Source organism: Somniosus microcephalus, chromosome 7 (genome assembly GCF_052327205.1).
Source record: "Somniosus microcephalus isolate GS21.2 chromosome 7, FLI_Smic_1.0, whole genome shotgun sequence".
In the NCBI taxonomy this organism is placed as follows: Eukaryota; Metazoa; Chordata; class Chondrichthyes; order Squaliformes; family Somniosidae; genus Somniosus; species Somniosus microcephalus.
The window spans coordinates 4,312,990-4,334,804 of record NC_140993.1 but is presented as its reverse complement, the minus strand read 5'-3'; the positions used below and the strand labels follow the sequence as shown (position 1 = coordinate 4,334,804).

Sequence of the window (21,815 nt, the reverse complement as noted above, 5' to 3'; positions counted from 1 at the left end):
CAGTGAGAGTCAGTGTCTGTGGAACTGTACCCCAGTGAGAGTCAGTGTCTGTGGAACTGTACCCTAGTGAGAGTCAGTGTCTGTGGAACTGTACCCCAGTGAGTGTCTTTGGAACTGTACCCCAGTGAGAGTCAGTGTCTGTGGAACTGTACCCCAGTGAGAGTCAGTGCATGTGGAACTGTACCCCAGTGAGAGTCAGTGCCTGCAGAACCCATACTGCAGTGAGAGTCAGTGTCTGTGTAACTGAACCTCAGTGAGAGTCAGTGTCTACAGGAACTGTACCCAAGTGAGAGACTGTGCCTGCAGAACCCGTGCCCCAGTGAGAGTCAGTGTCTGTGGAACTGAACCCCCGTGAGAGTCAGTGTCTGTGGAACTGTACCCCAGTGAGAGTCAGTGTCTGTGGAACTGTACCCCAGTGAGAGTCAGTGCCTGTGGAACTGTACCCCAGTGAGAGTCAGTGCCTGTGGAACTGTACCCCAGTGAGAGTCAGTCCCAGTGGAACTGTACCCCAGTGAGAGTCACAGACTGTGGAACTGTACCCCAGTGAGGGTCCGTGTCTGTGGAACTGTACCCCAGTGAGAGTCAGTGTCTGTGGAACTGTACCCCAGTGAGAGTCAGTGTCTGTGGAACTGTGCCCCAGTGAGAGTCAGTGTCTGTGGAACTGTACCCCAGTGAGAGTCAGTGCCTGTGGAACTGTACCCCAGTGAGAGTCAGTGCCTGTGGAACTGTACCCCAGTGAGAGTCAGTGTCTGTGGAACTGTATCCCATTGAGAGTCAGTGTCTGTGGAACTGTACCCCAGTGAGAGTCAGTGTCTGTGGAACAGTACCCCAGTGAGTGTCTGTGGAACTGTACCCCAGTGAGAGTCAGTGTCTGTGGAACTGTACCCCAGTGAGAGTCAGTGTCTGTGGAACTTTACCCCAATGAGAGTCAGTGTCAGTGGAACTGTACCCCAGTGAGAGTCAGTGTCTGTGGAACTGTACCACAGTGAGATTCAGTGTCTGTGGAACTGTACCCCAGTGAGAGTCAGTGCCTGCAGAACCCGTACCCCAGTGAGAGTCAGTGTCTGTGGAACTGTACCCCGGTCAGTGTCTGTGGAACTGTACCCCAGTGAGAATCAGTGTCTGTGGAACTGTACCCCAGTGACAGTCAGTGTCTGTGGAACTGTACCCCAGAGAGAGTCAGTGTCTGTGGAACTGTACCCCAAAGAGAGTCAGTGCCTGTGGAACTGTACCCCAGTGAGAGTCAGTGCCTGTGGAACTGTACCCCAGTGAGAGTCAGTGTCTGTGGAACTGTACCCCAGTGAGAGTCAGTGCCTGTGGAACTGTACCCCAGTGAGAGTCAGTGCCTGTGGAACTGTACCCCAGTGAGAGTCAGTGTCTGTGGAACTGTGCTCCAGTGAGAGTCAGTGTCTGTGGAACTGTACCCCAGTGAGTGTCTGTGGAACTGTACCCCAGTGAGAATCAGTGTCTGTGGAACTGTACCCCAGTGAGAGTCAGTGCCTTTGGAACTGTACCCCAGTGAGAGTCAGTGTCTGTGGAACTGTACCCCAGTGAGAGTCAGTGCCTGTTGAACTGTACCCCAGTGAGAGTCAGTGCCTGTTGAACTGTACCCCAGTGAGATTCAGTGTCTGTGGAACTGTACCCCAGTGAGAGTCAGTGTCTGTGGAACTGTACCCCAGTGAGAGTCAGTGCCTGTGGAACTGTACCCCAGTGAGAGTCAGTGTCTGTGGCACTGTACCCCAGTGAGAGTCAGTGTCTGTGGCACTGTACCCCAGTGAGAGTCAGTGTCTGTGGAACTGTACCCCAGTAAGAGTCAGTGTCTGTGGAACTGTACCCCAGTGAGTGTCTGTGGAACTGTACCCCAGTGAGAGTCAGTGTCTGTGGCACAGTACCCCAGTGAGAGTCAGTGTCTGTGGCACTGTACCCCAGTGAGAGTCAGTGTCTGTGGAACTGTACCCCAGTGAGAGTCAGTGTCTGTGGCACAGTACCCCAGTGAGAGTCAGTGTCTGTGGAACTGTACCCCAGTGAGAGTCAGTGTCTGTGGAACTGTACCCCAGTGAGAGTCAGTGCCTGTGGAACTGTACCCCAGTGAGAGTCAGTTTCTGTGGAACTCTACCCCAGTGAGAGTCAGTGTCTGTGGAACTGTAACCCAGTGAGAGTCAGTGCCTGTGGAACTGTACCCCAGTGAGAGTCAGTGTCTGTGGAACTGTACCCCAGTGAGAGTCAGTGTCTGTGGAACTGTACCCCAGTGAGAGTCAGTGCCTGTGGAACTGTACCCCAGTGAGATTCAGTGTCTGTGGAACTGTACCCCAGTGAGTGTCAGTGTCTGTGGAACTGTACCCCAGTGAGTGTCTGTGGAACTGTACCCCAGTGAGAGTCAGTGCCTGTGGAACTGTACCCCAGTGAGATTCAGTGTCTGTGGAACTGTACCCCAGTGAGTGTCAGTGTCTGTGGAACTGTACCCCAGTGAGAGTCAATGTCTGTGGAACTGTACCCCAGTGAGTGTCTGTGGAACTGTACCCCAGTGAGAGTCAGTGTCTGTGGAACTGTACCCCAGTGAGATTCAGTGTCTGTGGAACTGTACCCCAGTGAGAGTCAGTGTCTCTGGAACTGTCCCCCAGTGAGAGTCAGTGCCTGTGGAACTGTACCCCAGTGAGAGTCAGTGTCTGTGGAACTGTACCCCAGTGAGAGTCAGTGTCTGCAGGAACTGTACCCCAGTGAGTGTCAGTGCCTGCAGAACCCGTGCCCCAGTGAGTGTCAGTGTCTGTGGATCTGTACCCCAGTGAGAGTAAGTGCCTGTGGAACTGTACCCCAGTGAGAGTCAGTGTCTGTGGAACTGTACCCCAGTGAGAGTCAGTGTCTGTGGAACTGTACCCCAGTAAGAGTCAGTTTCTGTGGAACTGTACCCCAGTGAGTGTCTGTGGAACTGTACCCCAGTGAGAGTCAGTGTCTGTGGAACTGTACCCCAGTGAGAGTCAGTGTCTGTGGAACAGTACCCCAGTGAGAGTCAGTGTCTGTGGAACTGTACCCCAGTGAGATTCAGTGTCTGTGGAACTGTGCCCAAGTGAGAGTCAGTGCCTGTGGAACTGTACCCCAGTAAGCGACAGTTTCTGTGGAACTGTGCCCCAGTGAGAGTCAGTGTCTGTGGAACTGTACATCAGTGAGAGTCAGTGTCTGTGGAACTGTACCCCAGTGAGAGTCAGTGCCTGTGGAACTGTACCCCAGTGAGATTCAGTGTCTGTGGAACTATACCCCAGTGAAAGTCAGTGTCTGTGGAACTGTACCCCAGTGAGAGTCAGTGCCTGTGGAACTGTACCCCAGTGAGAGTCAGTGTCTGTGGAACTGTACCCCAGTGAGAGTAAGTGCCTGTGGAACTGTACCCCAGTAAGAGTCAGTGCCTTTGGAACTGTACCCCAGTGAGAGTCAGTGTCTGTGGAACTGTACCCCAGTGAGAGTCAGTGTCTGTGCAACTGAACCCCAGTGAGAGTCAGTGTCTGTGGAACTGTACCCCAGTGAGAGTCAGTGCCTGTGGAACTGTACCCCAGTGAAGTCAGTGTCTGTGGAAATGTGCCCCAGTGAGAGTCAGTGTCTGTGAAACTGTACCCCAGTGAGAGTCAGTGTCTGTGGAACTGTACCCCAGTGAGAGTCAGTGCCTGTGGAACTGTACCCCAGTGAGAGTCCGTGTCTGTGGAACTGTACCCCAGTAAGAGTCAGTGCCTGTGGAACTGTACCCCAGTGAGAGTCAGTGCCTGTGGAACTGTACCCCAGTGAGAGTCAGTGTCTGTGGAACTGTACCCCAGTGAGAGTAAGTGCCTGTGGAACTGTACCCCAGTGAGAGTCAGTGCCTTTGGAACTGTACCCCAGTGAGAGTCAGTGCCTGTGGAACTGTACCCCAGTGAGAGTCAGTGTCTGTGGAACTGTACCCCAGTAAGAGTCAGTTTCTGTGGAATTGTACCCCAGTGAGTGTCTGTGGAACTGTACCCCAGTGAGAGTCAGTGTCTGTGGAACTGTACCCCAGTGAGAGTCAGTGTCTGTGGAACAGTACCCCAGTGAGAGTCAGTGTCTGTGGAACTGTACCCCAGTGAGATTCAGTGTCTGTGGAACTGTACCCAAGTGAGAGTCAGTGCCTGTGGAACTGTACCCCAGTAAGAGACAGTTTCTGTGGAACTGTGCCCCAGTGAGAGTCAGTGTCTGTGGAACTGTACATCAGTGAGAGTCAGTGTCTGTGGAACTGTACCCCAGTGAGAGTCAGTGCCTGTGGAACTGTACCCCAGTGAGAGTCAGTGTCTGTGGAACTGTACCCCAGTGAGAGTCAGTGTCTGTGGAACTGTACCCCAGTGAGAGGCAGTGCCTGCGGAACTGTACCCCAGTGAGAGTCAGTGCCTGCAGAACCCATACCCCAGTGAGAGTCAGTGTCTGTGTAACTGAACCCCAGTGAGAGTCAGTGTCTACAGGAACTGTACCCAAGTGAGAGACTGTGCCTGCAGAACCCGTGCCCCAGTGAGTCAGTGTCTGTGGAACTGAAACCCCGTGAGAGTCAGTGTCTGTGGAACTGTACCCCAGTGACAGTCAGTGTCTGTGTAACTGTACCCCAGTGAGAGTCAGTGTCTGTGGAACTGTACCCCAGTGAGAGTCAGTGTCTGTGCAACTGAACCCCAGTGAGAGTCAGTGTCTGTGGAACTGTACCCCAGTGAGAGTCAGTGCCTGTGGAACTGTACCCCAGTGAAGTCAGTGTCTGTGGAACTGTGCCCCAGTGAGAGTCAGTGTCTGTGAAACTGTACCCCAGTGAGAGTCAGTGTCTGTGGAACTGTACCCCAGTGAGAGTCAGTGCCTGTGGAACTGTACCACAGTGAGAGTCCGTGTCTGTGGAACTGTACCCCAGTAAGAGTCAGTGCCTGTGGAACTGTACCCCAGTGAGAGTCAGTGCCTGTGGAACTGTACCCCAGTGAGAGTCAGTGTCTGTGGAACTGTACCCCAGTGAGAGTCAGTGCCTGTGGAACTGTACCCCAGTGAGAGTCAGTGCCTTTGGAACTGTACCCCAGTGAGAGTCAGTGCCTGTGGAACTGTACCCCAGTGAGAGTCAGTGTCTGTGGAACTGTACCCCAGTAAGAGTCAGTTTCTGTGGAACTGTACCCCAGTGAGTGTCTGTGGAACTGTACCCCAGTGAGAGTCAGTGTCTGTGGAACTGTACCCCAGTGAGAGTCAGTGTCTGTGGAACAGTACCCCAGTGAGAGTCAGTGTCTGTGGAACTGTACCCCAGTGAGATTCAGTGTCTGTGGAACTGTACCCAAGTGAGAGTCAGTGCCTGTGGAACTGTACCCCAGTAAGAGACAGTTTCTGTGGAACTGTGCCCCAGTGAGAGTCAGTGTCTGTGGAACTGTACATCAGTGAGAGTCAGTGTCTGTGGAACTGTACCCCAGTGAGAGTCAGTGCCTGTGGAACTGTACCCCAGTGAGAGTCAGTGTCTGTGGAACTGTACCCCAGTGAGTGTCAGTGTCTGTGGAACTGTACCCCAGTGAGAGTCAGCGTCTCTGGAACTGTACCCCAGTGAGAGTCAGTGTCTGTGGAACTGTACCCCAGTGAGAGTCAGTGCATGTGGAACTGTACCCCAGTGAGAGTCAGTGCCTGTGGAACTGTACCCCAGTGAGAGTCAGTGCCTGCAGAACCCATACTGCAGTGAGAGTCAGTGTCTGTGTAACTGAACCTCAGTGAGAGTCAGTGTCTACAGGAACTGTACCCAAGTGAGAGACTGTGCCTGCAGAATCCGTGCCCCAGTGAGAGTCAGTGTCTGTGGAACTGAACCCCCGTGAGAGTCAGTGTCTGTGCAACTGTACCCCAGTGAGAGTCAGTGTCTGTGGAACTGTACCCCAGTGAGAGTCAGTGCCTGTGGAACTGTACCCCAGTGAGAGTCAGTGCCTGTGGAACTGTACCCCAGTGAGAGTCAGTCCCAGTGGAACTGTACCCCAGTGAGAGTCACAGACTGTGGAACTGTACCCCAGTGAGAGTCAGTGTCTGTGGAACTGTACCCCAGTGAGAGTCAGTGCCTGTGGAACTGTACCCCAGTGAGAGTCCGTGTCTGTGGAACAGTACCCCAGTGAGAGTCAGTGTCTGTGGAACTGTACCCCAGTGAGATTCAGTGTCTGTGGAACTGTACCCAAGTGAGAGTCAGTGCCTGTGGAACTGTACCCCAGTAAGAGACAGTTTCTGTGGAACTGTGCCCCAGTGAGAGTCAGTGTCTGTGGAACTGTACATCAGTGAGAGTCAGTGTCTGTGGAACTGTACCCCAGTGAGAGTCAGTGCCTGTGGAACTGTACCCCAGTGAGAGTCAGTGTCTGTGGAACTGTACCCCAGTGAGTGTCAGTGTCTGTGGAACTGTACCCCAGTGAGAGTCAGCTTCTCTGGAACTGTACCCCAGTGAGAGTCAGTGCCTGTGCAACTGTACCCCAGTGAGACTCAGTGTCTGTGGAACTGTACCCCAGTGAGAGTCAGTGTCTGTGGAACTGTACCCCAGTGAGAGTCAGTGCCTGTGGAACTGTACCCCAGTGAGAGTCAGTGCCTGCAGAACCCGTACCCCAGTGAGAGTCAGTGTCTGTGGAACTGTACCCCAGTGAGAGTCAGTGTCTGTGGAACTGTATCCCAGTGAGAGTCAGTGTCTGTGGAACTGTACCCCAGTGAGAGTCAGTGTCTGTGGAACTGTACCCCAGTGAGAGTCAGTGTCTGTGGAACTGTACCCCAGTGAGTGTCTTTGGAATTGTACCCCAGTGAGAGTCAGTGTCTGTGGAACTGTACCCCAGTGAGAGTCAGTGCATGTGGAACTGTATCCCAGTGAGAGTCAGTGCCTGTGGAACTGTACCCCAGTGAGAGTCAGTGCCTGCAGAACCCATACTGCAGTGAGAGTCAGTGTCTGTGAAACTGAACCTCAGTGAGAGTCAGTGTCTACAGGAACTGTACCCAAGTGAGAGACTGTGCCTGCAGAACCCGTGCCCCAGTGAGAGTCAGTGTCTGTGGAACTGAACCCCCGTGAGAGTCAGTGTCTGTGGAACTGTACCCCAGTGACAGTCAGTGTCTGTGCAACTGTACCCCAGTGAGAGTCAGTGTCTGTGGAACTGTACCCCAGTGAGAGTCAGTGCCTGTGGAACTGTACCCCAGTGAGAGTCAGTGCCTGTGGAACTGTACCCCAGTGAGAGTCAGTCCCAGTGGAACTGTACCCCAGTGAGAGTCACAGACTGTGGAACTGTACCCCAGTGAGAGTCCGTGTCTGTGGAACTGTACACCAGTGAGAGTCAGTGTCTGTGGAACTGTACCCCAGTGAGAGTCAGTGTCTGTGGAACTGTACCCCAGTGAGAGTCAGTGCCTGTGGAACTGTACCCCAGTGAGAGTCCGTGTCTGTGGAACTGTACCCCAGTGAGAGTCAGTGTCTGTGGAACTGTACCCCGGTGAGAGTCAGTATCTGTGGAACTGTACCGCGGTGAGAGTCAGTGTCTGTGGAACTGTACCCCAGTGAGAGTCAGTGCCTGTGGAACTGCACCCCAGTGAGAGTCAGTGCCTTTGGAACTGTACCCCAGTGAGAGTCAGTGTCGGTGGAACTGTACCCCTTTGAGAGTCAATGCCTGTGGAACTGTACCCCAGTGAGAGTCAGTGTCTGTGGAACTGTACCCCAGTGAGAGTCAGTGTCTGTGGAACTGTACCCCAGTGAGAGTCAGTGTCTGTGGAACTGTACCCCAGTGAGAGTCAGTGTCTGTGGAACAGTACCCCAGTGAGTGTCTGTGGAACTGTACCCCAGTGAGAGTCAGTGTCTGTGGAACTGTACCCCAGTGAGAGTCAGTGCCTGTGGAAATGTACCCCAGTGAGAGTCAGTGTCTGTGGAACTGTACCCCAGTGAGAGTCAGTGTCTGTGGAACTGTACCCCAGTGAGAGTCAGTGTCTGTGGAACTGTACCCCAGTGAGAGTCCGTGTCTGTGGAACTGTACCCCAGTGAGAGTCAGTGTCTGTGGAACTGTACCCCAGTGAGAGTCAGTATCTGCGGAACTGTACCCCAGTCAGTGTCTGTGGAACTATACCCCAGTGAGAGTCAGTGTCTGTGGAACTGTACCCCAGTGAGAGTCAGTGCCTTTGGAACTGTACCCCAGTGAGAGTCAGTGCCTGTGGAACTGTACCCCAGTTAGAGTCAGTGTCTGTGGAACTGTACCCCAGTAAGAGTCAGTTTCTGTGGAACTGTACCCCAGTGAGTGTCTGTGGAACAGTACCCCAGTGAGAGTCAGTGTCTGTGGAACTGTACCCCAGTGAGATTCAGTGTCTGTGGAACTGTACCCAAGTGAGAGTCAGTGCCTGTGGAACTGTACCCCAGTAAGAGACAGTTTCTGTGGAACTGTGCCCCAGTGAGAGTCAGTGTCTGTGGAACTGTACATCAGTGAGAGTCAGTGTCTGTGGAACTGTACCCCAGTGAGAGTCAGTGCCTGTGGAACTGTACCCCAGTGAGAGTCAGTGTCTGTGGAACTGTACCCCAGTGAGTGTCAGTGTCTGTGGAACAGTACCCCAGTGAGAGTCAGCGTCTCTGGAACTGTACCCCAGTGAGAGTCAGTGCCTGTGGAACTGTACCCCAGTGAGACTCAGTGTCTGTGGAACTGTACCCCAGTGAGAGTCAGTGTCTGTGGAACTGTACCCCAGTGAGAGTCAGTGCCTGTGGAACTGTACCCCAGTGAGAGTCAGTGCCTGCAGAACCCGCACCCCAGTGAGAGTCAGTGTCTGTGGAACTGTACCCCAGTGAGAGTCAGTGTCTGTGGAACTGTACCCCAGTGAGAGTCAGTGTCTGTGGAACTGTACCCTAGTGAGAGTCAGTGTCTGTGGAACTGTACCCCAGTGAGTGTCTTTGGAACTGTACCCCAGTGAGAGTCAGTGTCTGTGGAACTGTACCCCAGTGAGAGTCAGTGCATGTGGAACTGTACCCCAGTGAGAGTCAGTGCCTGCAGAACCCATACTGCAGTGAGAGTCAGTGTCTGTGTAACTGAACCTCAGTGAGAGTCAGTGTCTACAGGAACTGTACCCAAGTGAGAGACTGTGCCTGCAGAACCCGTGCCCCAGTGAGAGTCAGTGTCTGTGGAACTGAACCCCCGTGAGAGTCAGTGTCTGTGGAACTGTACCCCAGTGAGAGTCAGTGTCTGTGGAACTGTACCCCAGTGAGAGTCAGTGCCTGTGGAACTGTACCCCAGTGAGAGTCAGTGCCTGTGGAACTGTACCCCAGTGAGAGTCAGTCCCAGTGGAACTGTACCCCAGTGAGAGTCACAGACTGTGGAACTGTACCCCAGTGAGGGTCCGTGTCTGTGGAACTGTACCCCAGTGAGAGTCAGTGTCTGTGGAACTGTACCCCAGTGAGAGTCAGTGTCTGTGGAACTGTGCCCCAGTGAGAGTCAGTGTCTGTGGAACTGTACCCCAGTGAGTGTCAGTGCCTGTGGAACTGTACCCCAGTGAGAGTCAGTGGCTGTGGAACTGTACCCCAGTGAGAGTCAGTGTCTGTGGAACTGTATCCCATTGAGAGTCAGTGTCTGTGGAACTGTACCCCAGTGAGAGTCAGTGTCTGTGGAACAGTACCCCAGTGAGTGTCTGTGGAACTGTACCCCAGTGAGAGTCAGTGTCTGTGGAACTGTACCCCAGTGAGAGTCAGTGTCTGTGGAACTTTACCCCAATGAGAGTCAGTGTCAGTGGAACTGTACCCCAGTGAGAGTCAGTGTCTGTGGAACTGTACCACAGTGAGATTCAGTGTCTGTGGAACTGTACCCCAGTGAGAGTCAGTGCCTGCAGAACCCGTACCCCAGTGAGAGTCAGTGTCTGTGGAACTGTACCCCGGTCAGTGTCTGTGGAACTGTACCCCAGTGAGAATCAGTGTCTGTGGAACTGTACCCCAGTGACAGTCAGTGTCTGTGGAACTGTACCCCAGAGAGAGTCAGTGTCTGTGGAACTGTACCCCAAAGAGAGTCAGTGCCTGTGGAACTGTACCCCAGTGAGAGTCAGTGCCTGTGGAACTGTACCCCAGTGAGAGTCAGTGTCTGTGGAACTGTACCCCAGTGAGAGTCAGTGCCTGTGGAACTGTACCCCAGTGAGAGTCAGTGCCTGTGGAACTGTACCCCAGTGAGAGTCAGTGTCTGTGGAACTGTGCTCCAGTGAGAGTCAGTGTCTGTGGAACTGTACCCCAGTGAGTGTCTGTGGAACTGTACCCCAGTGAGAATCAGTGTCTGTGGAACTGTACCCCAGTGAGAGTCAGTGCCTTTGGAACTGTACCCCAGTGAGAGTCAGTGTCTGTGGAACTGTACCCCAGTGAGAGTCAGTGCCTGTTGAACTGTACCCCAGTGAGAGTCAGTGCCTGTTGAACTGTACCCCAGTGAGATTCAGTGTCTGTGGAACTGTACCCCAGTGAGAGTCAGTGTCTGTGGAACTGTACCCCAGTGAGAGTCAGTGCCTGTGGAACTGTACCCCAGTGAGAGTCAGTGTCTGTGGCACTGTACCCCAGTGAGAGTCAGTGTCTGTGGCACTGTACCCCAGTGAGAGTCAGTGTCTGTGGAACTGTACCCCAGTAAGAGTCAGTGTCTGTGGAACTGTACCCCAGTGAGTGTCTGTGGAACTGTACCCCAGTGAGAGTCAGTGTCTGTGGCACTGTACCCCAGTGAGAGTCAGTGTCTGTGGCACTGTACCCCAGTGAGAGTCAGTGTCTGTGGAACTGTACCCCAGTGAGAGTCAGTGTCTGTGGCACAGTACCCCAGTGAGAGTCAGTGTCTGTGGAACTGTACCCCAGTGAGAGTCAGTGTCTGTGGAACTGTACCCCAGTGAGAGTCAGTGCCTGTGGAACTGTACCCCAGTGAGAGTCAGTTTCTGTGGAACTCTACCCCAGTGAGAGTCAGTGTCTGTGGAACTGTAACCCAGTGAGAGTCAGTGCCTGTGGAACTGTACCCCAGTGAGAGTCAGTGTCTGTGGAACTGTACCCCAGTGAGAGTCAGTGTCTGTGGAACTGTACCCCAGTGAGAGTCAGTGCCTGTGGAACTGTACCCCAGTGAGATTCAGTGTCTGTGGAACTGTACCCCAGTGAGTGTCAGTGTCTGTGGAACTGTACCCCAGTGAGTGTCTGTGGAACTGTACCCCAGTGAGAGTCAGTGCCTGTGGAACTGTACCCCAGTGAGATTCAGTGTCTGTGGAACTGTACCCCAGTGAGTGTCAGTGTCTGTGGAACTGTACCCCAGTGAGAGTCAATGTCTGTGGAACTGTACCCCAGTGAGTGTCTGTGGAACTGTACCCCAGTGAGAGTCAGTGTCTGTGGAACTGTACCCCAGTGAGATTCAGTGTCTGTGGAACTGTACCCCAGTGAGAGTCAGTGTCTCTGGAACTGTCCCCCAGTGAGAGTCAGTGCCTGTGGAACTGTACCCCAGTGAGAGTCAGTGTCTGTGGAACTGTACCCCAGTGAGAGTCAGTGTCTGCAGGAACTGTACCCCAGTGAGTGTCAGTGCCTGCAGAACCCGTGCCCCAGTGAGAGTCAGTGTCTGTGGAACTGAACCCCAGTGAGTGTCAGTGTCTGTGGAACTGTACCCCAGTGAGAGTCAGTGTCTGTGGAACTGTACCCCAGTAAGTGTCAGTGTCTGTGGAACTGGACCCCAGTGAGAGTCAGTGTCTGTGGAACTGTACCCCAGTGAGAGTCAGTGTCTGTGGAACCCGTACCCCAGTGAGAGTCAGTGTCTGTGGAACTGTACCCCAGTGAGAGTCAGTGTGTGTGGAACTGTACCCCAGTGAGAGTCAGTGTCTGTGGAACTGTACCCCAGTGAGAGTCAGTGTTTGTGGAACTGTACCCCAGTGAGAGTCAGTATCTGTGGAACCCGTACCCTAGTGAGAGTCAGTGTGTGTGGAACTGTACCCCAGTGAGAGTCAGTGTGTGTGGAACTGTACCCCAGTGAGAGTCAGTGTCTGTGGAACTGTACCCCAGTGAGAGTCAGTGTCTGTGGAACTGTACCCCAGTGAGAGTCAGTCCATTGAGGGGAGGGGTGGGGTCAGAGAACTGTCCCTATTGCATTGACCACACACGGTACCTGATCCCACAGGCGTTACACAGTGGGGTTCCATCCTCAGCATCTCTCCACAGGGGGGTCTTCATAGTGCTGCAAGATGCACATCTTTTCCCTGCTTTAACACATATAGGACACAGACCAGTCACTGCCTGGAGCCTGACCCGTTAGAACAGAACCCCCCTCGCGCTGCTCCCTCTCACTCCCCCCTCCCTCGTGAGCTCCACTTACGGACAGTGTTGGTGGACGAGTCCTCCTCGGAGCTGCTGAACCTTGACCCAGGGGGTTCGTGCCTGTCGCGAGTAGCCCGGCACCTCACCAGTTTCTGACGGAGTCCGGGACTGAGGGAAACAGGAACATCGGGTTAGACAAGAGTTGTGGAATTCCAGGACTCACTCCCACAAGGGGAAGCGGCGACAGAGTTTTGCTGGGACAGGGTTGAGGGTAATGGAGCCAAGGAGGGGGGTAAATGGGTTTCGGATACAGATCAGCCATAGAATCAAACACAGGAGGAGGCCATTCGGCCCGTCGGGCCTGTGCTGGCTCTTTGAGCGAGCCATCATGCTCAGTCCCCCCACCCCCCCCCCGCGTATTGTCCGTAACCCTGTCAGTCCCACTCCCCCGCGTATTGTCCGTAACCCTGTCAGTCCCACCCCCCGCGTATTGTCCGTAACCCTGTCAGTCCCACCCCCCCGCGTATTGTCCGTAACCCTGTCAGTCCCACTCCCCCACGTATTGTCCGTAACCCTGTCAGTCCCACCCCCCGCGTATTGTCCGTAACCCTGTCAGTCCCACCCCCCCGCGTATTGTCCGTAACCCTGTCAGTCCCACTCCCCCGCGTATTGTCCGTAACCCTGTCAGTCCCACCCCCCGCGTATTGTCCGTAACCCTGTCAGTCCCACTCCCCCGCGTATTGTCCGTAACCCTGTCAGTCCCACCCCCCCGCGTGTTGTCCGTAACCCTGTCAGTCCCACCCCCCCGCGTATTGTCCGTAACCCTGTCAGTCCCCCCCCCCGCGTATTGTCTGTAACCCTGTCAGTCCCACCCCCCCGCGTATTGTCTGTAACCCTGTCAGTCCCACCCCCCCCGCGTATTGTCCGTAACCCTGTCAGTCCCACCCCCCCCGCGTATTGTCCGTAACCCTGTCAGTCCCACCCCCCCCCCCCCGCGTATTGTCCGTAACCCTGTCAGTCCCACCCCCCCGCGTATTGTCCGTAACCCTGTCAGTCCCCACCCCCCCGCGTATTGTCCGTAACCCTGTCAGTCCCACCCCCCCGCGTATTGTCCGTAACCCTGTCAGTCCCACCCCCCCGCGTATTGTCCGTAACCCTGTCAGTCCCACCCCCCCCGCGTATTGTCCGTAACCCTGTCAGTCCCACCCCCCCGCGTATTCTCCGTAACCCTGTCAGTCCCACTCCCCGCGTATTGTCCGTAACCCTGTCAGTCCCACCCCCCCGCGTATTCTCCGTAACCCTGTCAGTCCCACACCCCCGCGTATTGTCCGTAACCCTGTCAGTCCCACACCCCCGCGTATTGTCCGTAACCCTGTCAGTCCCACCCCCCGCGTATTGTCCGTAACCCTGTCAGTCCCACTCCCCCGCGTATTGTCCGTAACCCTGTCAGTCCCACCCCCCGCGTATTGTCCGTAACCCTGTCAGTCCCACCCCCCCCGCGTATTGTCCGTAACCCTGTCAGTCCCACCCCCCTGCGTATTCTCCGTAACCGTCAGTCCCACACCCCCGCGTATTGTCCGTAACCCTGTCAGTCCCACACCCCCGCGTATTGTCCGTAACCCTGTCAGTCCCACCCCCCGCGTATTGTCCGTAACCCTGTCAGTCCCACTCCCCCGCGTATTGTCCGTAACCCTGTCAGTCCCACCCCCCCGCGTATTGTCCGTAACCCTGTCAGTCCCACCCCCCCGCGTATTGTCCGTAACCCTGTCAGTCCCACCCCCCCGCGTATTGTCCGTAACCCTGTCAGTCCCACACCCCCGCGTATTGTCCGTAACCCTGTCAGTCCCACACCCCCGCGTATTGTCCGTAACCCTGTCAGTCCCACCCCCCGCGTATTGTCCGTAACCCTGTCAGTCCCACTCCCCCGCGTATTGTCCGTAACCCTGTCAGTCCCACCCCCCCGCGTATTGTCCGTAACCCTGTCAGTCCCACCCCCCCGCGTATTGTCCGTAACCCTGTCAGTCCCAACCCCCCCGCGTATTGTCCGTGACCCTGTCAGTCCCACACACCCGCGTGTTGTCCGTAACCCTGTCAGTCCCACCCCCCCGCGTATTGTCCGTAACCCTGTCAGTCCCACCCCCCCGCGTATTGTCCGTAACCCTGTCAGTCCCACACCCCCGCGTATTGTCTGTAACCCTGTCAGTCCCACCCCCCCCGCGTATTGTCCGTAACCCTGTCAGTCCCACCCCCCCGAGTGTTGTCTGTAACCCTGTCAGTCCCACCCCCCCGCGTATTGTCCGTAACCCTGTCAGTCCCACCCCCCCGCGTATTGTCCGTAACCCTGTCAGTCCCACCCCCCCGCGTATTGTCCGTAACCCTGTCAGTCCCACTCCCCCCGCGTGTTGTCCGTAACCCTGTCAGTCCCACCCCCCCGCGTATTGTCCGTAACCCTGTCAGTCCCACCACCCCCGCGTATTGTCCGTAACCCTGTCAGTCCCACCCCCCCCGCGTATTGTCCGTAACCCTGTCAGTCCCACCCCCCGCGTATTGTCCGTAACCCTGTCAGTCCCACCCCCCCCGCGTATTGTCCGTAACCCTGTCAGTCCCACCCCCCCGCGTATTGTCCGTAACCCTGTCAGTCCCACCCCCCCGCGTATTGTCCGTAACCCTGTCAGTCCCACCCCCCCGCGTATTGTCCGTAACCCTGTCAGTCCCTCACCCCCGCGTATTGTCCGTAACCCTGTCAGTCCCTCACCCCCGCGTATTGTCCGTAACCCTGTCAGTCCCACTCCCCCGAGTGTTGTCTGTAACCCTGTCAGTCCCACTCCCCCGCGTATTGTCCGTAACCCTGTCAGTCCCACTCCCCCGAGTGTTGTCTGTAACCCTGTCAGTCCCACTCCCCCGCGTATTGTCCGTAACCCTGTCAGTCCCACCCCCCCGCGTATTGTCCGTAACCCTGTCAGTCCCACCCCCCCGCGTATTGTCCGTATCCCTGTCATTCCCCCCCCGCCGCGTATTATCTGTAACCCTGTCAGTCCCACCCCCCCGCGTATTGTCCGTAACCCTGTCAGTCCCACCCCCCCGCGTATTGTCCGTAACCCTGTCAGTCCCACCCCCCCGCGTATTGTCCGTAACCCTGTCAGTCCCACCCCCCCGCGTATTGTCCGTAACCCTGTCAGTCCCACCCCCCCGCGTATTGTCCGTAACCCTGTCAGTCCCACTCCCCCGCGTATTGTCCGTATCCCTGTCATTCCCCCCCCCCGCGTATTGTCCGTAACCCTGTCAGTCCCTCACCCCCACGTATTGTCCGTAACCCTGTCAGTCCCACTCCCCCGCGTATTGTCCGTAACCCTGTCAGTCCCACCCCCCCGCGTATTGTCCGTAACCCTGTCAGTCCCACTCCCCCGCGTATTGTCCGTAACCCTGTCAGTCCCTCACCCCCACGTATTGTCCGTAACCCTGTCAGTCCCACCCCCCGCGTATTGTCCGTAACCCTGTCAGTCCCACCCCCCCGCGTATTGTCCGTAACCCTGTCAGTCCCACCCCCCGCGTATTGTCCGTAACCCTGTCAGTCCCACCCCCCCGCGTATTGTCCGTAACCCTGTCAGTCCCACTCCCCTGCGTATTGTCCGTAACCCTGTCAGTCCCTCACCCCCACGTATTGTCCGTAACCCTGTCAGTCCCACCCCCCCGCGTATTGTCCGTAACCCTGTCAGTCCTACCCCCCCACGTATTGTCCGTAACCCTGTCAGTCCCACCCCCCGCGTATTGTCCGTAACCCTGTCAGTCCCACCCCCCCGCGTATTGTCCGTAACCCTGTCAGTCCCACTCCCCCGCGTATTGTCCGTAACCCTGTCAGTCCCACCCCCCCGCGTATTGTCCGTATCCCTGTCATTCCCCCCCCCCGCGTATTGTCCGTAACCCTGTCAGTCCCACCCCCCGCGTATTGTCCGTAACCCTGTCAGTCCCACCCCCCCGCGTATTGTCCGTAACCCTGTCAGTCCCACTCCCCCGCGTATTGTCCGTAACCCTGTCAGTCCCACTCCCCCACGTATTGTCCGTAACCCTGTCAGTCCCACCCCCCGCGTATTGTCCGTAACCCTGTCAGTCCCACCCCCCCGCGTATTGTCCGTAACCCTGTCAGTCCCACTCCCCCGCGTATTGTCCGTAACCCTGTCAGTCCCACCCCCCGCGTGTTGTCCGTAACCCTGTCAGTCCCACTCCCCCGCGTATTGTCCGTAACCCTGTCAGTCCCACCCCCCCCGCGTATTGTCCGTATCCCTGTCATTCCCCCCCCCGCGTATTGTCCGTAACCCTGTCAGTCCCTCACCCCCACGTATTGTCCGTAACCCTGTCTGTCCCACCCCCCCCGCGTATTGTCCGTAACCCTGTCAGTCCTACCCCCCCGCGTATTGTCCGTAACCCTGTCAGTCCCACACCCCCACGTATTGTCCGTAACCCTGTCAGTCCCACTCCCCCCGCGTATTGTCCGTAACCCTGTCAGTCCCCACCCCTCGCGTATTGTCCGTAACCCTGTCAGTCCCACTCCCCGCGTTTTGTCCGTAATTCTGTCAGTCCCACTCCCCGCGTATTGTCCGTAACCCTGTCAGTCCCACCCCCCGCGTATTGTCCGTAACCCTGTCAGTGCCCCCCCCCCGCGTATTGTCCGTAACCCTGTCAGTCCCACTCCCCGCGTATTGTCCGTAATTCTGTCAGTCCCACCCCCCGCGTATGGTCCGTAACCCTGTCAGTCCCCACCCCTCGCGTATTGTCCGTAACCCTGTCAGTCCCACTCCCCGCGTATTGTCCGTAATTCTGTCAGTCCCACTCCCCGCATATTGTCCGTAACCCTGTCAGTCCCACTCCCCTGCGTATTGTCCGTAGCCCTATCAGTCCCACCCCCCGCGTATTGTCCGTAACCCTGTCAGTCCCACTCCCCGCGTATTGTCCGTAACCCTGTCAGTCCCACTCCCCCGCGTATTGTCCGTAACCCTGTCAGTCCCACTCCCCGCGTATTGTCCGTAACCCTGTCAGTCCCACCCCCCCGCGTATTGTCCGTAACCCTGTCAGTCCCACCCCCCCGCGTATTGTCCGTAACCCTGTCAGTCCCACTCCCCGCGTATTGTCCGTAACCCTGTCAGACCCACCCCCCGCGTATTGTCCATAACCCTGTCAGTCCCACTCCCCTGCGTATTGTCCGTAAGCCTGTCAGTCCCACTCCCCCGCGTATTGTCCGTAACCCTGTCAGTCCCACCCCCCCGCGTATTGTCCGTAACCCTGTCAGTCCCCCCCCCCCGCGTATTGTCCGTAACCCTGTCAGTCCCACTACCTCGCGTATTGTCCGTAACCCTGTCAGGTCCCCCCCCCCCGCGTATTGTCCGTAACCCTGTCAGGTCCCCCCCCTCGCGTATTGTCCGTAACCCTGTCAGTCCCACTCCCCGCGTATTGTCCGTAACTCTGTCAGTCCCACCCCCCCGCGTATTGTCCGTAACCGTCAGTCCCACCCCCCCGCGTGTTGTCCGTAACCCTGTCAGTCCCACCCCCCGCGTATTGTCCGTAACCCCGTCAGTCCCACCCCCCCGCGTATTGTCCGTAACCCTGTCAGTCCCACCCCCCGCGTATTGTCCGTAACCCTGTCAGTCCCACCCCCCCGCGTATTGTCCGTAACCCTGTCAGTCCCACCCCCCGCGTATTGTCCATAACCCTGTCAGTCCCACTCCCCTGCGTATTGTCCGTAACCCTGTCAGTCCCACCCCCCTGCGTATTGTCCGTAACCCTGTCAGTCCCCCCCCCCCGCGTATTGTCCGTAACCCTGTCAGTCCCACTCCCTCGCGTATTGTCCGTAACCCTGTCAGGTCCGCCCCCCCGCGTATTGTCCGTAACCCTGTCAGGTCCCCCCCCTCGCGTATTGTCCGTAACCCTGTCAGTCCCACCCCCCGCGTATTGTCCGTAACCCTGTCAGTCCCACTCCCCCGCGTATTGTCCGTAACCCTGTCAGTCCCACTCCCCCGCGTATTGTCCGTAACCCTGTCAGTCCCACCCCCCCGCGTGTTGTCCGTAACCCTGTCAGTCCCACTCCCCCACGTATTGTCCGTAACCCTGTCAGTCCCACTCCCCCACGTATTGTCCGTAACCCTGTCAGTCCCACCCCCCGCGTATTGTCCGTAACCCTGTCAGTCCCACCCCCCGCGTATTGTCCGTAACCCTGTCAGTCCCACCCCCCCGCGTATTGTCCGTAACCCTGTCAGTCCCACCCCCCCGCGTATTGTCCGTAACCCTGTCAGTCCCACCCCCCGCGTATTGTCCATAACCCTGTCAGTCCCACTCCCCTGCGTATTGTCCGTAACCCTGTCAGTCCCACTCCCCGCGTATTGTCCGTAACCCTGTCAGTCCCCCCCCCCGCGTATTGTCCGTAACCCTGTCAGTCCCACTCCCTCGCGTATTGTCCGTAACCCTGTCAGGTCCCCCCCCCCCGCGTATTGTCCGTAACCCTGTCAGGTCCCCCCCCTCGCGTATTGTCCGTAACCCTGTCAGTCCCACCCCCCGCGTATTGTCCGTAACCCTGTCAGTCCCACTCCCCCGCGTATTGTCCGTAACCCTGTCAGTCCCACTCCCCCGCGTATTGTCCGTAACCCTGTCAGTCCCACTCCCCTGCGTATTGTCCGTAACCCTGTCAGTCCCACTCCCCGCGTATTGTCCGTAACCCTGTCAGTCCCACTCCCTCGCGTATTGTCCGTAACCCTGTCAGGTCCGCCCCCCCGCGTATTGTCCGTAACCCTGTCAGTCCCACTCCCCCGCGTGTTGTCCGTAACCCTGTCAGTCCCACTCCCCCGCGTGTTGTCCGCAACCCTGTCAGTCCCACTCCCCCGCGTATTGTCCGTAACCCTGTCAGTCCCACTCCCCGCGTATTGTCCGTAACCCTGTCAGTCCCACCCCCCGCGTGTTGTCCGTAACCCTGTCAGTCCCACCCCCCGCGTATTGTCCGTAACCCTGTCAGTCCCACTCCCCCGCGTATTGTCTGTAACCCTGTCAGTCCCACTCCCCCGCGTATTGTCCGTAACCCTGTCAGTCCCACCCCCCCCGCGTATTGTCCGTAACCCTGTCAGTCCCACCCCCCCCCCGCGTATTGTCCGTAACCCTGTCAGTCCCACCCCCCGCGTGTTGTCCGTAACCCTGTCAGTCCCACCCCCCCCCACGTATTGTCCGTAACCCTGTCAGTCCCACCCCCCCGCGTATTGTCCGTAACCCTGTCAGTCCCACCCCCCCGCGTGTTGTCCGTAACCCTGTCAGTCCCACCCCCCCCCCGCGTATTGTCCGTAACCCTGTCAGTCCCACCCCCCGCGTATTGTCCGTAACCCTGTCAGTCCCACCCCCCCGCGTATTGTCCGTAACCCTGTCAGTCCCACCCCCCCGCGTACTGTCCGTAACCCTGTCAGTCCCACCCCCCCCGCGTATTGTCCGTAACCCTGTCAGTCCCACTCCCCCGCGTATTGTCCGTAACCCTGTCAGTCCCCCCCCCGCGTATTGTCCGTAACCCTGTCAGTCCCACCCCCCCCGCGTGTTGTCCGTAACCCTGTCAGTCCCACCCCCCCGTGTATTGTCCGTAACCCTGTCAGTCCCCCCCCCGCGTATTGTCCGTAACCCTGTCAGTCCCCCCCCCCGCGTATTGTCCGTAACCCTGTCAGTCCCACTCCCCCGCGTATTGTCCGTAACCCTGTCAGTCCCACTCCCCCGCGTATTGTCCGTAACCCTGTCAGTCCCACTCCCCCGCGTATTGTCCGTAACCCTGTCAGTCCCACCCCCCCGTGTATTGTCCGTAACCCTGTCAGTCCCCCCCCTCCGCGTATTGTCCGTAACCCTGTCAGTCCCCCCCCTCCGCGTATTGTCCGTAACCCTGTCAGTCCCAGCCCCCGCGTATTGTCCCGTAACCCTGTCAGTCCCACCCCCCCGCGTATTGTCCGTAACCCTGTCAGTCCCCACCCCCCCGCGTATTGTCCGTAACCCTGTCAGTCCCACCCCCCCGCGTATTGTCCGTAACCCTGTCAGTCCCACTCCCCGCGTATTGTCCGTAACCCTGTCAGTCCCACTCCCCCGCGTATTGTCCGTAACCCTGTCAGTCCCCCCCCCCGCGTATTGTCCGTAACCCTGTCAGTCCCACCCCCCGCGTATTGTCCGTAACCCTGTCAGTCCCACTCCCCGCGTATTGTCCGTAACCCTGTCAGTCCCACCCCCCCCGCGTATTGTCCGTAACCCTGTCAGTCCCACTCCCCCGCGTATTGTCCGTAACCCTGTCAGTCCCACTCCCCGCGTATTGTCCGTAACCCTGTCAGTCCCACCCCCCCCGCGTATTGTCCGTAACCCTGTCAGTCTCACCCCCCCGCGTATTGTCCGTAACCCTGTCAGTCCCACCCCCCCGCGTATTGTCCGTAACCCTGTCAGTCCCACTCCCCCGCGTATTGTCCGTAACCCTGTCAGTCCCACTCCCCGCGTATTGTCCGTAACCCTGTCAGTCCCACTCCCCCGCGTATTGTCCGTAACCCTGTCAGTCCCCCCCCCCGCGTAATTGTCCGTAACCCTGTCAGTCCTCCACCCCCCCGCGTGTTGTCCGTAACCCTGTCAGTCCCACTCCCCACGTATTGTCCGTAACCCTGTCAGTCCCACCCCCCCGCGTATTGTCCGTAACCCTGTCAGTCCCACCCCCCCGCGTATTGTCCGTAACCCTGTCAGTCCCACCCCCCCGCGTATTGTCCGTAACCCTGTCAGTCCCACCCCCCCCGCGTATTGTCCGTAACCCTGTCAGTCCCACCCCCCCGCGTATTGTCCGTAACCCTGTCAGTCCCACCCCCCCGCGTGTTGTCCGTAACCCTGTCAGTCTCACTCCCCCGCGTATTGTCCGTAACCCTGTCAGTTCCACCCCCCCGCGTATTGTCCGTAACCCTGTCAGTTCCTCCCCCCCGCGTATTGTCCGTAACCCTGTCAGTCCCACTCCCCCGCGTATTGTCCGTAACCCTGTCAGTCCCACACACCCGCGTGTTGTCCGTAACCCTGTCAGTCCCACTCCCCCGCGTATTGTCCGTAACCCTGTCAGTTCCTCACCCTCAAGAACCCGTCCAACTCCCTTTTAACATTATTGATGGGATCAGCTTCCACCACCTTTTCAGGTCGAGTGTTCCCGATCCCCACAACTCGGTGAAAACATTTCTCCCCGTCTCCCCTCTCGATCTTTTCCCAGTGATTGTGAATCGATGACCTCTGGCTATTGACCCACTCGCCGGAGGGAATAGTTTTTCTCTCTACTCTATCAAAAACCTCATCATCTTGAAAACCTCTATTCGGTCACCTCTGAACCTTCTCTGTTCCAAGGAGGACAGTCTGAACTTTTCCAACCTCTCCCCATAACTGAAGTCCCTCATCCCCGGTAACATCCTGGGAAACCTCCTCGGTCCCCTCTCTCAGGCCTTTACATCTTTCCTGAAATGTGCCCAGAATTGTCCACAACACTCCAGCTGAGGGCTAACCAGTGATTTATAAACTTCTAGTATGATCTCTTTGGTTTTATATTCTATTGCTCAATTTATAAACCGAAGTAAACCATATGTTT

General features: G+C 57.0%; 1 protein-coding gene across 1 annotated transcript in view; it reads right to left on the bottom strand.

Annotated features, from left to right (window-relative positions):
- zglp1 (zinc finger GATA like protein 1) overlaps positions 1-21,815 on the bottom strand; it is a 166,181-nt gene that overhangs the window by 136,124 nt on the left and 8,242 nt on the right. Inside the window, exons 4-5 of the mRNA XM_085992088.1 lie at positions 12,273-12,382; positions 12,066-12,159 (exon numbers count right to left, since the gene is read on the bottom strand). Of these exons, the coding sequence (XP_085848214.1) occupies positions 12,066-12,159; positions 12,273-12,382 (204 nt within the window). The remainder of the gene's footprint in view (positions 1-12,065; positions 12,160-12,272; positions 12,383-21,815) is intronic.